Below are 15,822 nucleotides of genomic sequence, written 5' to 3'. Positions count from 1 at the left end.
CCACTTTAGTGACGTTTCCCTCTATTAATTTTCATACTCCTAATACCATCATATTGGGGTTAGGATTTCAACATGCGACTCTGAGACATAATTATTTACTCTTCAGCCAATACTTTGTTTTTAAGTTTTTACTTAAAATATATTTATTAAATAAACACTATAGGAACAGTAACAGGGAACAAATAAGCATTTAAAGAACTCAATCTTACCTTTATCCTTATAAATCTATTTGATGATCTTTAATTGTGTTTAGTGGCTCAGCCACTATGCAGTCTTCATTTTCCTGTGATCATTAACTGGTTATCTCTGCTTAAAGTTTTGAAAGTTTTATATTGATAAAGACATATTTCATGGCATAGCTAAGGCTTAAGGAAGAAACACTTCTTCATTAATTAAAAGGGAATGAGGATCTCCAAAAATGTAAACTTGCTGAGTTTTTTGTCACTAATCTAAAATTTTAAAATTTATTTATTTATTTACTTTGAGAGAGAGACAGAAAAGAGAGAGGCTGAGCAGGGGAGGGGCAGAGAGAGAGAGAATCCCAAGCAGGCTCTGCACTCTCAGTGTGGAGCCTGATGTGGGGCTCAAACTCACGAACTGTGAGATCATGATCTGAGTCAAAATCAAGAGTCGGATACTTAACCAACTGAGCTACCCAGGCACCCTTAAAATTTTGAAAATCTTTTTTCACATTATACTTGGTAGCATACATTGTTACTTCATATTACTTATTTGCTTCCCAACTCAGTTTTTCTCCGGAAAACAAACAAAAAAACAAGCCGACAATCTGTGTACCTTCATAGTTATCAATGGTTTATTGGGGCATCTCTGTTCAAAATCCTTTGCTCCTCACTCACACCTCCATTGCAAATTGCCTTTCTATAGTTTGAGAAACACCAATGCATTGTTTATAACACAAACTTTGCTTTTGCCCTGTGAACAGGGAAGATAAACTTTTAAAATAGTTCATGTGAAATCTTTTTAGTAGCATTCATTACCAAATCAAGCAAAATGTAAATAGAATAAACCCCATTAATAATGTTTTGCCTGAGATTCATTTTAGCCATGAGTCTATTATATGGAAGCAGTTATCTGAGAGATTTATTACATTTTACGACCATTTATTAATTGCCAAACATTCTTCAGATATCATGTTAGGTCTAGTAGGAAGAATAAAAAGAAAACACACCATCTTCCAGCTTCAGTTTCCCAGCATCAGACAATGGGACTTTCAATGATGCTGGAAATGGTCTTTATCTACGCTGATATGACAGGCATGGCTTTTGAATGTTTGACATTGTGGCTAGTGGGTCTGTGGAACTGAACTTTTACTTACATTTTTCTGAATAACATCTCTACTGAGATATAATTGATATATCATAATTCACTCATGTAAAGTGTACATTACAACAATCTTGGAACATTTTCATCACCCCATCAGGAAACCCAGAACTCATTAGTGGTAGTGGTCACACCCCCAAATTCTCCCCATCTTCTCAGCCCTGGGTGGTTGCCAATCTTTCTGTCTCTATGGATTTCCCTATTTTGGACGTATCATATAAATGCTATCAAAATATGTGGACTTTTGTGACTGGCTAATTTAATTTTAGTTTATTTAAATTTAATAGCCACATGCGGCTAATGGCTATTATAGGAAGCAAGTGAAGTGAAAGACCACATACAGATCCTGAAGGCTAAGAAGAAGATAATTCTGAGAAAGGGGAATGCGGAATACAGGTCAGAGAGATTGGAGATGAACCCAGATGGAGCCTAGTGATAAGACAGGTTCCTGGAGGAAGGGATGGTTAACAGTACCAAATAATACAGAGGGGTCAAGAAAGAATAGTTCAGTGTAAAGATCGGATAAAAATCCTGATGACAAAGGGCATTGGCATGTGGCGTTGGTGAAGAAGTGTAGGCAGGTGGAATTTTATATCATTCAGAGATGGAGGGAAGGAAGAAAATTTCAAGATAGCCTGAGAAGGATAACAGGATTGATAGAAATTTTGTTTTGTTGCTGTTAATATTTTTAGTGTAGACATGAGCCTATATCTAGGCAGAAAGAAAAGGATCTAGTCGGAATGAAGAGATTAAGGATGATTGAGCAAGGTTCTGAAGGATATGAGTGAGGGTGGGACGAGGGTTTTTAGTATAGGAGCAAGCCCTGGCAAGGAAGATTGAAGTCATCTTTCTCAGAGGTAGGAGTAAGTAAAGAAAGAGTAGGTGAAAATACAGAGTAATGTTTACATAGAAAAGAAGGAAACTAAAGGAACTCATTTAAGAAAGTGGGAATGAGGCCTTCTGCGGGTAAAATTTGGTTCCTCCAACCATCACTGTGATCAAATGTGGAGAAGGGAGTTCTCCAGATACTCTGGGAGGTGAGTGTATCAATTTCTTATATTCTTGTTGCTGCTCAAATGAATGTGTCTCCTAGAAGCAACAAACATTTTCAAGTACATAAAAGCCACATGAGATTCAGAGATCCACATGTGTCAGTTTTCACTTAATGAAAAGTAAATTGTCCAAAAGTTTACATATGAGATCTTCAAAGATAAAATGTATCAGTGTATGCATCCTCCCTTCCACCCTCCCTTCCTCCCTCCTCCCTCCCTGTTTCCTTCCTTCCTCCCTTCCTTCCTTCCTTCCTTCCTTCCTTCCTTCCTTCCTTCCTTCCTCCCTCCCTCCCTCCCTCCCTCCCATTCATTTATTTTTCTTTCAGTTTGTAGAAAACATTGTATCCTCTTGCTCTTTTCCCTCCAAGGAAAAATGGAAACAAACAAAATATAAAACTTTGGAAAAGCCCAACATTAATCCATACTATAATGAATACAGAATTTCATGTTATGCATTATAATAAAACTGTTTTAGTTTAATTTAGTATTTTCTTTATTTTTCCAAGCCGTGTTACAACAGTTAATGGAAGAGCCAGGAAGTGCTTTGAAAATCCCAAATTAAGAAAAACAAAACAAAACAAAAGAAACCAACTATGCAAATATAAGAACAAAATCTACTAATTAATATTTATTTAATTAGTAATGTACTTTAGAACATGCTTTCGATATAGAAGTTTTAGAAATTAAAGCTAACTTTTATGGTATTTTCAATATATAAAGTTATATATTCATGTATCTATGTATTTGTATGTATGTATGTGTGTACTTATGTATTTATTGATTTCTTTTAGGCTTTTAAAACCAAGGATGGATATCTTGTAGTTGGAGCAGGAAATAACCAACAGTTTGCTACTGTGTGCAAGGTAATCTTGAATCACTGGGGTGGGCGGATGACCCATGCAACAACTCGTTTTGTATACAGCCAGGAAAGTTCAGTTTTGCCTAGAACAATGTTGTTAAGTCTACAGCCAACTCCAGACCCCTTGCCTTCACACCTAACAATGTGCCATTTTGATACGTACAAGTGCTCGGGACATGGTCTGAATTAGCATTCTGACTATATGTTTTTTTCAGGTTATCTGGCTGTATTTTGAAATGAATCATAGTACATAGGAACCTAAATTATCCTCAAACAGGACCTGACTACCAGTCCAATGAAAAAAAAAGGAAAGAAAAAAATGCACTAATTTTTTTTTTAAATGTTTATTTATTTTTGAGAGAAAGAGACACAGAATGTGAGGGGGAGGGTCAGAGAGAGAGAGAGAGAGAGAGAGAGAGAGACGGAATCTGAAGCAGGCTCCAGGCTCTGAGCTGTCAGCACAGAGCCCCATGTGGGGCTTGAATCCATAAACCAAACCATGAGATCATGACCTGAACCGATGTCAGATGCTTAACTGACTGAGCCACCCAGGTGCCCCCCAAAAAATGCATTTTAAAGGGAATTTTATTGCCAGGATATTTTTCTTTTCTCTTTCCTTTCTTTTTTCTTTTTCTTTTTTTTTTCTTTTTTTTTTTTGTAATAACATGAGATCTAATTAGGCCCAAATACAGTATAATACCAAATTTATTGTATTAACCACTAGAAAACTAAAAACAACTTTTCACATTAGCTTTTAATTTTGCAGAATACCTTTCTGCAAAATTCATGTTTTAAGGTGTTAGCAATTAAGGTTGTATTAAAGATGTTGCTACTCATTGGGTTTAAAAAAAGGCCTTGGAATAGTTTGAGATAATTTTATATTGAAGATTTTACATTTTTGGCATCGCTTAGACACTTTTTTTATTTGATGTCTTTACTACTTACCTAGATTTTAGGGTTTTTTAGATTTGCTTTTATTTAAGTCTTTAGGTTCCCGTTCACTTTTTCCAGTTCTAGTCCCAGAAGTATGATCTAGCTTTAAAAATATGTATTTAAGTTTTTGTTTTAATTTTTCTTTCCTGTAGGGGAAAGGCCTCACCTGTTGAGGACGTTTTAATTTTTTTGCACTCCTCATACGTACCACTGTGAACTTCCGGCGTTATTAAAGATGCCCAAATATTCCTTAGAGGAGCCTTCTTTATTGCAGTTAGCTTGCTAGAACCTTCTGTATTGCAGTTAACCTGTTATGCACAAAAATTCTTTATTGTGGTGCCTCTTTTGCAGGAGAGGGTAGGGAGCGCAGCTCAAAACCACAGCAAAGGGGTGGGAAGTACCAGGGAGAAGGTGACAAATGGAGCTGGTTCCTATGGCAGGGAGGGCTGGAACATCTGAGGTGGGGAAGAGGGAGCTTTCATAACGGTGACTCTGAGTAAGTGTAGAGAAAATCGATTCAAACATTTGATCCAGGATCAAAGAATCTTTATTATGAACGGTCAACGTTAAAAATATGAAACATACGGAAGCCGTTGCCTGTGAAGTCATTTGCGTACTCTAGCCACAGAGATGTAAAAGCCAGTTCATTGCTATAAATGAGTACAGATTTTCTTCCTGGGCCATATGTTTTGGAGTTTTCTCTCTCCAGAAAGGGGGGCGGGGTGGGGGGGGTAGAAATTACTGGTTGACATATTCTTCACTGTTGAAAATAACTGTACTGAGCTCTTTTTATTTTTGATTCATTACTGCTGATCAGTTTGAAACTTTTGAACTTCCTCATAAATATCCATAAGAACATTTTTTTTTGGAAAAGATTTTTATTTCAAAGCAGAATATTTGCCATAAGTCTGAGTACTAAAATATGACTTACTGTGATGGTGTGTTAGGATACGTTTGTTTAAAAGGAGACCATCAGAGGGCCTTTGAGAGTGGTACACTTGACCTTGTTTTTCCATATGTGAGTTAGGAATGATAATCCCTGTTATGAGCCCGTAAGACAATGTCTATCAAATTCTTTGAAACACTCAGAAGAAAATTTTTATGTGTCCAGGATTTTAATGCTATTTACATCACTTACTAGGCATCTTGAGCGAACATTGCAATCTGATTGATTTTTTTTAACCTTCATAATTATATCCTTACATGTAAACTTGCCCTATAAAACCTCTTAACCTGAGAAAAATGCTCTGTTCCCTTATGCCATGTATAGTGGGTTTCTTATAAGTATTTTTGGTTCAGATTTATCTGTTGCTAAGGGGCTTGTGATTCAAATTGACCTTACGGAAGATGAAGTTCCCAGGTTTTCACATGATGCCCATCAATTGTTCTTTTGCCAATTAAGGCCTGTCATAAAAGATAGGGTGGCTCGGGTGCCTGGGTAGCTCAGTTGGTTGAATGTCAGACTTCAGCTCAAGTCATGATCTTGCAGTCAGTGAATTTGAGCCCCCCACATTAGGCTCTGTGCTGACAGCTCAGAGCCTAGAGTCTGCTATGGCTTCTGTGTCTCCCTCTCTCTCTGCCCCTTCCTCACTCATGCTCTGTCTCTCTCTCTCACTCTCTCTCTCAAAAAATAAACAAACATCCAAAAAAAAAAAAAAAAAAAGATAGGGAGGCTCTACCTCCTAGGGAGAAATACAGCAGTATTGTCTGTGATGAATGAGTAGAATTTACTTGGGCCTAATCTCTTTCCAAAATTGAAATAGATCTACTGGTTGACTAATACTTCTGGGGCAGGGGGTCCTATTAAGGAGCTCTTATTGTCAGGAATTAGGGTGAGAACAAGAGCAATTGGGTTCAAGGCTTGGGGTTCGGAAAATCTTCCTGCATATAAACCAAACCTTGGCTTAGAACAAATCCCATTTTATGTCTCTTAACGTGATACAGAAGAGTAGGCAACATGAGCATATGTAAGCTATTTTAAGCTGATTGATGCCAACACTAATGGGTATTCCTATTTGAAGTACATTGACATCCTTTCAAAAGTCATTTAGACTGAAAGTTTCTTTTATTGGAGGCAATATGCATTGGTTCTCAACTCTAGCATGCATAGGAAATCTCCTTGAGCTTCATACCCAAAGATTTTGACTTAGTGTGTCTGAGGTGGGGTATGGGAAACTTCAATTTCAGTAAGCGTTGTAGCTGATTTTGGAGCAGGTGGTTTGAGGACGTTATAGCATAGTTCTAAGGCATACTGTGAGTCTTGGAGATAGTCAGGTGACCTCTGGCAAGATGCTTAATCTTTGTTAAGCATCTGTGTTCTCATGACAAAATGAATATTATAATACTTGACTATGCTAATATATAACTTTTGGGATTTTGCAAGAGTTAGATTGGATAAGTAAAATAGTCTGTCTAGTCCTGACTCACAGTATGCACTTAATAAATGGTCTCAATAAAAATTACATTTGTGGGGGGGCATCTGGGTGACTCAGTCAGTTAAGCAACCAACTATTGGTTTCAGCTCAGGTCATGATCTCTGTGAGATTGAGCCTCCTGTAGGGCTCTGTATGGACAGCACGAAGCCTGCTTGGGATTCTCTCTCTCTCTGTCCCTCCCCCCCCCCCACTTGCTGTCTCTCTCTCTCTCTCTCTCTCTCTCTCTCTCTTTCTCTCTCTCTCTCTCTCTGTCTCTCAAAATAAATAAATCTTAAAAAATTGGGTTTGGAGAATCTGGTTCTGGTTAAGATAAAGTAAGCACACTTCTCCCTATCTCTTCCATTGAATGCAGCGATAAAACCTGGATAGAATGCAGGGAGCATCTATGAGAGGGTGTAAGAGGGCTCTGAGAAGTAAGTAGTAGGAGGAGAATTGGGGAAGAACACCAGAATTTAAAGTATCTCTAAGGCAGCAGTAAGTTTCTCTGCAATGACTTCCTTATACAGTGGAGCCTGAAACATGGAAGTAGGCACTAGGAAACAGAGCTGAGCCCTACGAGATGCCCTTTGTTCTTAGAGTGAGGACCACAAAAGAGAGCTCTAATAGCAGAGAGAGTGTGGAAATCCTCCGTCTTTTCTCCCTCTCCATTTTCTCATGCGCCACCCCACAAACAACCCCTGTAATGGTATCAGCAGATGAACAGGAACTAAAACTCTGAGGAAGGAGAACTTTCCTCTTTATCTCTGAGCAGTGATCCCCCAGAAAGAGGGGTGAATTCCTGTTGCCTTTTTCTCTCCCCCCACTGCTTGGCCTCCACCCTGCAAGTCTGCTGGGGAGTAGGCTACCTAAGGGGGTAGTTCTACCAGGGAGCTGGAAAGAGACTGCAGAGAGGCAGGAGCTGTGGAAAGCAATCCTTGAAGTTGTTGGTGAACCCCTCACTCACCTCTGAGGTGCACATACACTGATCTGGTGCTAACCAGCACCCCAGAGGAGTTGAGGACTGAGTTAAGGAACAGATGACTGCCCAGGTGGCAGCATAACCATTAAGTAGGGCACATGTGGGACAGATTCGAATAGCACTGCAAGCGCTCAGAACTCCACTACCTCTAGAACCAAAGCACACCAAAGGTGGGTTGTGGGACTCACAGCCTGGACCTCACCAGGTCAACTGCTTGCTAAACACAATAACAACAAGATTTTTCTGTAGGATTTAAACAAGACCCAGAGACTCATAATATAATATTTAAAACGTCCAGGATACAATCCAAAATTACTCAGCATATGCAGAGCCAGAGCTTGCATGAGAAAAGACAGTCAATAAATGCCAATGCCAAGATGACACAGATGTTGGAATTAATTTACAAAGGCTTTAAAACAGCTATTATAAAAATGCTCCGATAGGCATCACAGACTTTGTGGAAATAAATGGAAAAATAGAAATGTCCCGCAAAGAAATAGAAGATATGAAGAAGAACCAACTAGAAATTCTAGGATGGAAAAATACAGCCACCAAATAAAAAAAAAAAGCATCTCCTCACTGGGTGAGCCCAATAACACAATGGGGATGACAGAGGAAACTAGTCATGGAACTTGAAGATAGATAAGTAGAAATCATTCAGTCTGAACCACAGAGAAAGAAAAAAAGGGAGTCTCCTCCCCAAAAGTCTATGCTGAAAAAATATTTGAAGATGTAATTGCTGAAAACTTCCCAAATTTGGCAAAAGACAAAAACCTACAGATTTAATAATTTCAGCGAACCCCAATAGGATCCAAATAGGATCAACCCCAATAAATCCATGCACAAACACACCCAAGACTACCCGCTGAAAAGGAAAGACCAAGGCAGATGTTTTGAAAGCACCCGAAGAAAAATGATATATTACCTGTGGGGGGACACGGACTCAATTGACTGCAGATTTTTCATAAGAACCTGGGAGCCCAGAGAGAAGTGGCACAGAGGTGTCCACCCTGAACTCTATATCCAGTAGAAATATTCTCAGAAAATGAAGGTTAATTAAAGACATTCTCCCTCCCTGTCTCCCCGCCTTCCTCTTTCCCATCCTTCTCTTTTGAACAAACCCATACTTCATTATTTCTTTTGGGGGAAAATGCACCTCGTTGGAATGCTTCCCATGGATTTAGTGCTCAAGATGTCAGGCACTTTCACTGACATGGCTTCATTCCGTCCCAGGCAACACTGCTTCGAGCACGTAAGGAATGGTTGTGATCACAGCACCCGGAACGAAGCGGTCTCTCTAGGAACATTTTGAATGGCAGCGTGGCTGAACACAGAACGATAATTATTGTGACCCACTGTTTCGTATCAACTTTCAAATAGAAAAGAGGTCTAATATGTCAAGTTTAGAGAAGGACAAATGAGGATATCCTGGTTCCCATTGAGTAAAATCACTGAGTGGTTTTTTTTTTTTTTTTTTAACATTTATTCAGTTTTTGAGAGACAGAGAGAGACAGAGCATGAGGGGGGAGGGACAAAGAGAGAGGGAGACACAGAATCCGAAGCAGGCTCCAGGCTCTGAGCTGTCAGTACAGAGTCCAATGTGGGGCTCTAACCCACAAACTTTGAGACCGTGACTTGAGCCAAAGTCAGATGCTCAACTGACTGAGCCACCCAGGCGCACCACTGAGTGTTTTTTATTTTATTTTTTTAATGTAGCTTATACTATTTCTGGGTGAGGCTAGATTTACAGATTTAACCTGTGATTTGGTGAAGGCACTTGCTTTTTCTTGAAATGACTTATTCATTCTTGGGGAGGGAAGGGGTTTCCATTCCTGGACAAGGCTGGAGGCCATTCTGGGATCAGGTGTGGTGACAGGGAGGGTTTGAAAAAGGACGCTCTATGTGGTGTCGCTTTTTAAACTCTGGGAGAGTAACGCTGTCTTTATTATTCCTAAAGGAAATGAATAAGTGAACCATGCAAAAGAGAAATGACACCGTGGAGATGCTCTCTTTACTCCAGGGAACCTTCTTCACTTCTCTGTCCTTTGTGAGATGATTAATGGATTGATTTTATTTAAACTGTGGGAAACAAATGAAACCATTAAATGTTTATATTTAAAGCAAATACATTACTAGAGGTAGTGAAGCTTTCTGTGGGCCACATGGCCTGCCCGGAACCCATAAATGCTCCTTCTGACTTTCCAACACAACTGCCAAACACTGCCTCCACACATTCTTTATAAAACTTCTTTTCCATTCCAAATCCACTTGGTACTTTCATTACGGTCTTGTTAAAATTGCAAGATGTCCGAAGGGACTTGCAAGATAGATTTCCCTTTATTGAGGAGGAGCAAAAGAGGAAGTGTATAAAAGCATTTCTATTTGTTATTCCTTCAGGGAGACATATTAAAGAAAAATAGTGACACTTCTATAGGAAGAATATCTTTTAATTTGACATTATTTTAATGGTGAGCATTTGGGGCAAATGTATATGCTTTTCCTCTATTTTAGCACCTTGTACAACATCCTGGATTGGACTTCTGGGACAGATAATATTATTTTATTTACATGTGGAACAAATAAGTGAATGTACCTACAAGATATATGTTGATCGTGGGCTTTGTGAAAGTGCAGACAAGTACTTATGATATTGGTTCTCAGAATTAGGTCCGTTTTATCCAGTTTTGTATCTCTCTACTTACTCTCTCCAGACAAGCTTATGATGGGGATCTGATAACTCTTTCTATGCTCCTGTTTGTAGGTACCTACACAAATGTAGCAAAAACTTCTCATAAATGACAAACTCAGTCACAACATTACCCATATTAAAAAAATTTTTTGTACCGTTTATTCATTTTTGAGAGACAGAGAGACAGAGAGTGAGTGGGGGAGGGGCAGAGAGAGAGGGAGACACAGAATCCATAGCAGGATCCAGGCTCTGAGCTGTCAGCACAGTCCGACATGGGGTTTGAACTCACTGACCGTGAGAATATAACCTGAGCCAAGTCAGACGCTCAACTGACTGAGCCACCCAGGCCCCTCAACATTACCCATCTTGATTGCATGATCCTTCCCTCTATATTCCTTTGCTGTTCTATATGCTTTTGTCTGGAAGCATAAAGGTCAGCAAAGGATGGTGTTGGGAAGGGTGTGGTAGTTGCTGAACACTTGCACTCACAGGCAGGTACCCCCAAAATCGTGAATTATACATTAAGATTATTTTTCCTGGGGGCGCCTGGGTGGCTCAGTTGCTTAAGCATCAGACTCTTGATTTCCTCTCAGGTCATGATCTCAGGGTTCATGAGTTCAAACCCTGAGTCAGGCTCTGTGCTGGCAGCACAGACACTGCTTGGGATTCTCTCTCTCCTTCTCTTTCTCTCTCTGTCCCTCCACCACCCCCCCCTTGCCCTTTCAAAAGTAAGTAAATAAATAAATGTTAAAAAACATTATTTTTCCCTCTTAGATCTTGAATTTGCCTGAACTGATTGATGACTCCAAGTATAAAACTAACCACCTTCGGGTACAGAATAGAAAAGAGCTTATCAAAATACTATCTGCACGGTAAGCTTGGATTTACTGTGTGTACACTTAAGAATTAATGTCATTAGCATTTACCTGTTTTTTTTTTGTTTGTTTGTTTTTTGGTGTTCTTTTTTGCCTTATTTAAATTAACTTGTATTTCTTTAACATTTCACAAAGCTGGTTAGTGGAAAGATATTTCAAAGCCATGTTTTTTCTTTATTTGAAAACATTTTACATGTCTTATTAAGTACTGAGTCATAACAATGATATAAATAAGAAAGTCAAATGACTTGAATTAGGTTGCTCTTCTGTAGCATGTGAGTGTTTGGGATTAGTCTATTATGAATTCTAATAACAACAATACTACTAGTAATAATGATTTAACATTTTTTTTTTACCTTTTACTATTTAAACAGTCTACATATCTGACCCCTTTTAACCCTTACAATCATTCTGTGACGTAAATTCTATTCCTATTTTACAGATAAGGAAACTGAGGCAAAGAACAGTGAAGTCAAAAGTTTGTTGGCTTTTCTGTTCTCCTGTGCAGTTTATCATGATGACGTTTGGAAAATGCCAGATTGAGTTATGGGTCATAAAGGATTAATGCTAGTCAATTAGAGCATTTGATTTCCAAATTATAACATTCATGTCAGGTTTTGCTTTCATTAAAACCCGTATCAGTCTTTCAGGTATCCCTCAGAAAAGGGTACCAATCCTGCATATTTCCTACCAGTTTCACTTTTGTTTATGTCTAAACTCCATCTACAGAATAGGCATCAGGGTTCTTGTGGGTCTAAATGCCCACAGAAGCGGTTCTTCAATACGGAACATTTGCTGTCATCATGCCCATGAATTAAGTACTTTTGTTCAAATATCATATCTTGTCTTTTGAAAGGGCCCTTATTTTTCTGTGTAGTATGTACCAAAGTTCTTAGACAATAAGATTCTGCTACTGTAATTTTTATTTCTGTCCCCTTGGTATTTGGGGATCTCTGTGTGAATCAGCAACAATTCATTACCTATTTTCCCTTTCCTGGATCGCAGACACTTCGCAATGCCTGTTTCGCCTTGTGCCCCATGCCGGTCGATCAGCGGGGGGCTCTGTGTGGGACTGATGTGCAGAGAATGCAGGAGCCAGAATCGGGCTCTCCTATCCCTGTCGTTCGTTAAATATCAGTCTGATTCTACCACAGAGCCTGAGAGCCCTCAGTCATTAACCTTTCTTCACATGAGAATTGGCCATTTATTTCTGCTCTTTGCCTCTCATTTAATTCATTGATAGGACTTTTTCCTTTCACACCACGGTTACCCACTTTCAATAATAGGCATTTGTGAGAACCTTATCAAAAGCTCTTTGAGAGTCTAAATAGATCGTATCCATGCTGTGAGAAGTGGACCCAAGAAAAATACAAAACTGAGGCAGATAAAAGTGTCATCTTCGTACTCAGCTGCTGGCCCCTTTTATAACATCAAGCGCCACAAAGTTACATTACTGGTTTCCCATGTCTTAAGATTTTTCTTCCTTGCTCAATTCTGTGACAGAATTCTGCTGTAGAAAGACTTTTAGTAGCATCTGTAATAGATTAATTTCTATTTTCTCTCTTCATTGTGAATTACATAATTTGTCGCCTTCTTCTTTCTACTCTTACGCACGCAGAAGTGGAAGTTTCCTCATTGTGGAAACCCATAAGGTTCTTATGTCTTTATTCAGGGCTTAACAAGGAGTTAAGGAATCCAATCACAAGGAAGAGACTGGGGGGTTGTCTTCAGAGAGGAAATTCGATAGGGGAGGTCACATTATCACAGGTCCTGCTGTTAAAGCACAGACCACAGAGAGCCTGCACTGTTTGGAGGCTCTGTTGTGTGAGTGTGTTGATGTTTTTTGGTGCTCTCTTGTGGTAAGCAGTCTTCAGTCTCTGCCAGCTCAAGTCTCTTCTGCGTGATGGATCAAACAGTGATGAGCGGGGAAGATTAGGATATGATTCATTCCCATTTATGACCTTGTCGTTTGTTTTTCTGAACAAATGTCACTGGATTCACCGGTACTGTTCAGTGCCTGGCTTTCAGGGGGTCTCTGTGAAAGTTTAAAAGTGTATCATTTTCATTAGCTGATTCTATGTTCTCTATGAAAATTTAAAAATGTTTAGTGGCTCTCTATTATAGGATGAAAGCTGGTCTTTTTAGTCTGACATCATGGTCTTCCACAGTCTGACATGGTTTTTTCTTTCCACCTTTTCTCAACATAAAGGCCCTGCTGTGGCCACACTCCCATTCGGTGGGGTCTTTTGTTCTCTGTCTGGAACGCTTCCCAGACTCACTACGATTCTGAAACATAGTCGTGCTTCCAAGGTCAGTTCCACAGCTTCATGAAACCATCCTCAAATGTCCCTCTTTGGGGTCCCAGTCAGATGACAACACTTGCAGAAAAGCAGGTGTCCTTCCGTGCTTCGTATCCAGCCTACCAGTTATCAAACACAAACAGAATCGGCATTAACTTGTTGGGAATGGTTCTGTCAGAGGTGTGCTTGACACGCTGTTCTTTTCATTCCACAGCAGAACCTGTGAATCACAGACACGCTAGCTCCCAACCACAGAAAGGAGGCAGGGAGAAGGGAAGGGGAGAAAGCAGCACTGAGTAGATGCCTTTAATTATCAGGAAAGCGTTATTATTCCCACTTTACAGATGAATATTCTGAAGTGTAGGGAGGTTAGTCTCAAGGTTAGAAACATAGTGAATAGTTAGTTTAGAATTCAAAAGGCTGTATCTTTTCCATATGTCATATTGCCTCCCCTAAAGTGGTGCATGGAACGTTACCCTGTCTTTGCTTATTTACTCAATAAATATTTATTGATCACTAGGGATAGAGAATAAACGAAACAAAGAACATTGGTGAAAAATATTGCAGGGAAGGAAAATGAGGAGTGCCAAAAGTTGGTTGTGAGGCTATTTCATTTAAGCTGGTCACAGAGAGCTTCTCTGCTTAAGGGACATTTGAGCAGAGTCCTGAAGGAGGTGAGGGAAGGGACCTGCAGAGAACTGGAAGAAGCTCTTTAGGCAGCAGGTGCATGGGTGGGAGTTTAGGGAGTACCAGAGAGGACAGTGAGCCCAAACTCAATGATCAAAAGGAAGAGTTGGGGGGAGGTGGGTCCAGAGAGAGAGAGAGAAAGAGAGAGAGAGAATGAAGGGATGTGGGTCCAGGGTGGGTCCAGGGAGACAGTAGAGAGAGTGGGGGGAGGTGGCCAGCAAATCATGTTTAAAAGTTATGATAGACTTTATAACAAAGTAGTTTCTTAAACTCGTGAAATGAAGGGATTATTTTCATCATATAGTCAGTTTGCTTCTCAGCCACTACTATTTTCTATCCAACCTGAAGACACATTTTTTTCCAGTTTGATTGAGACATGCCTGACATATAACCGTGTATTAGTTTAAGGCATACACCATCATGATGTGATATATGCATGTATTGCAAAATGAGCATCCCAGTAAGTTTCGTTGACACCCATCACCTCACAGTTACAGATTTCTTTTTCTTGTGTTGGGTTTTAAAATCTCTCCTAGCAACCTTCACATATACAGTATTGTTAACTACAGTCCTCTTTGTGTTCTCCTATGGAATTCATAGACTCTTTTGAAAGCCTACCAGGAAAGCCAGTCGCTTACCTCACTTTTCTGTTATTCCTGCTAAAAATCGTGTGATGCTTCTCTCTGAGCAGCCAGGCTCATTCAGGAAGGCAGCTGCATGTTTTTGTCATCCGCTGAGTTTTCCGCAGACAGCACACAGTGTGTCTCAGGTGTTCTCAGGTGTTACTATTTCCCACCCCCCAACCCCCGCCCCCCACCAGGCCGGCCCTGAACAAGTTTTGCTTTTTTTAAATTTCAAGATGGGAGACTTTTCCCTTGGGCTTGCCGTTTTATCCAGGGTGTTGCAGAACGTCTGTTTACCCAGCTGCTAAGACTGAAAACGGTGCAAGGAGAAAGCATGTTAAAAGTCCCCAGCTAAAACAGAAGAGACATAATAGAGACTAATCCAGGGCCCGTTAAAACAAACCCCTTCTCTGCAGCTCCCAGGAGCAATAACTCCTAAGTCAGGGCCCCTGACACACTGAATCAGCACTTTTGCCACCGTGAGGACCTCAAGGGAGAGAGTGAACATCATAACCTGCATTGAAACCAAGAGGAGAAGGTTAAAGATGTTGTGTTAGTAGTTGGGGAAAATAAGAGGAAGACATGAAATGAGGAGGAAGGAGAAGAGAAATGATGGAGAAAATAGAAATATAATTTGCTTTATTTCTCTCCCTTCCTTTCTTCACTGTTACTGGCCACTGACTGTGTGCCCTTGTCCTGCAGCTACAGAGATGAAACAAAAGATCTGGGCTTGTGAGGAGTTCATGATCTAGTTAGGAAAATAAGCAGGTAAAGCAGTGGCTTAAGTAGTGTTTGCTCAGGACAACTGGTAAACACACTCACAGGGTGCCCGCAGCCCAGAGAAGGGTAACTCCCTCAACGTGGGCAAGTCCAGGAAGGCTTCCTGGAGGTGGTGCCACCTGAGATGAGTCTTTTTTTTTTTTTTAAATGTTTGTATATTTTTGAAGGAGAGAGAGACAGAGCATGAGCAGGGGAGGGGCAGAGAGAGAGAGAGAGAGAGAGAGAGACACACACACAGAACACAAGGCAGGCTCCAGGCTCTGAGCTCTCTGCACAGAGCCCAACACAGG

At 40.1% G+C, this 15,822-nt stretch overlaps 1 protein-coding gene across 7 annotated transcripts in view; it reads left to right on the top strand.

Moving 5' to 3' along the window:
* SUGCT (succinyl-CoA:glutarate-CoA transferase) overlaps window positions 1-15,822 on the top strand; it is a 746,174-nt gene that overhangs the window by 315,567 nt on the left and 414,785 nt on the right. For all 7 annotated transcript variants that reach the window (XM_042963790.1, XM_042963765.1, XM_042963780.1 and 4 more), the window contains 2 exons: window positions 3,185-3,256; window positions 11,042-11,139. In XM_042963790.1, coding sequence (XP_042819724.1) covers window positions 3,185-3,256; window positions 11,042-11,139 — 170 coding nt within the window. The remainder of the gene's footprint in view (window positions 1-3,184; window positions 3,257-11,041; window positions 11,140-15,822) is intronic.

The sequence above is a fragment of the Panthera tigris genome, chromosome A2 (assembly GCF_018350195.1).
Source record: "Panthera tigris isolate Pti1 chromosome A2, P.tigris_Pti1_mat1.1, whole genome shotgun sequence".
Lineage (NCBI taxonomy): Eukaryota > Metazoa > Chordata > Mammalia > Carnivora > Felidae > Panthera > Panthera tigris.
The sequence above is the reverse complement of the archived record's forward strand: the minus strand, read 5'-3'. Positions and strand labels throughout refer to the sequence as shown.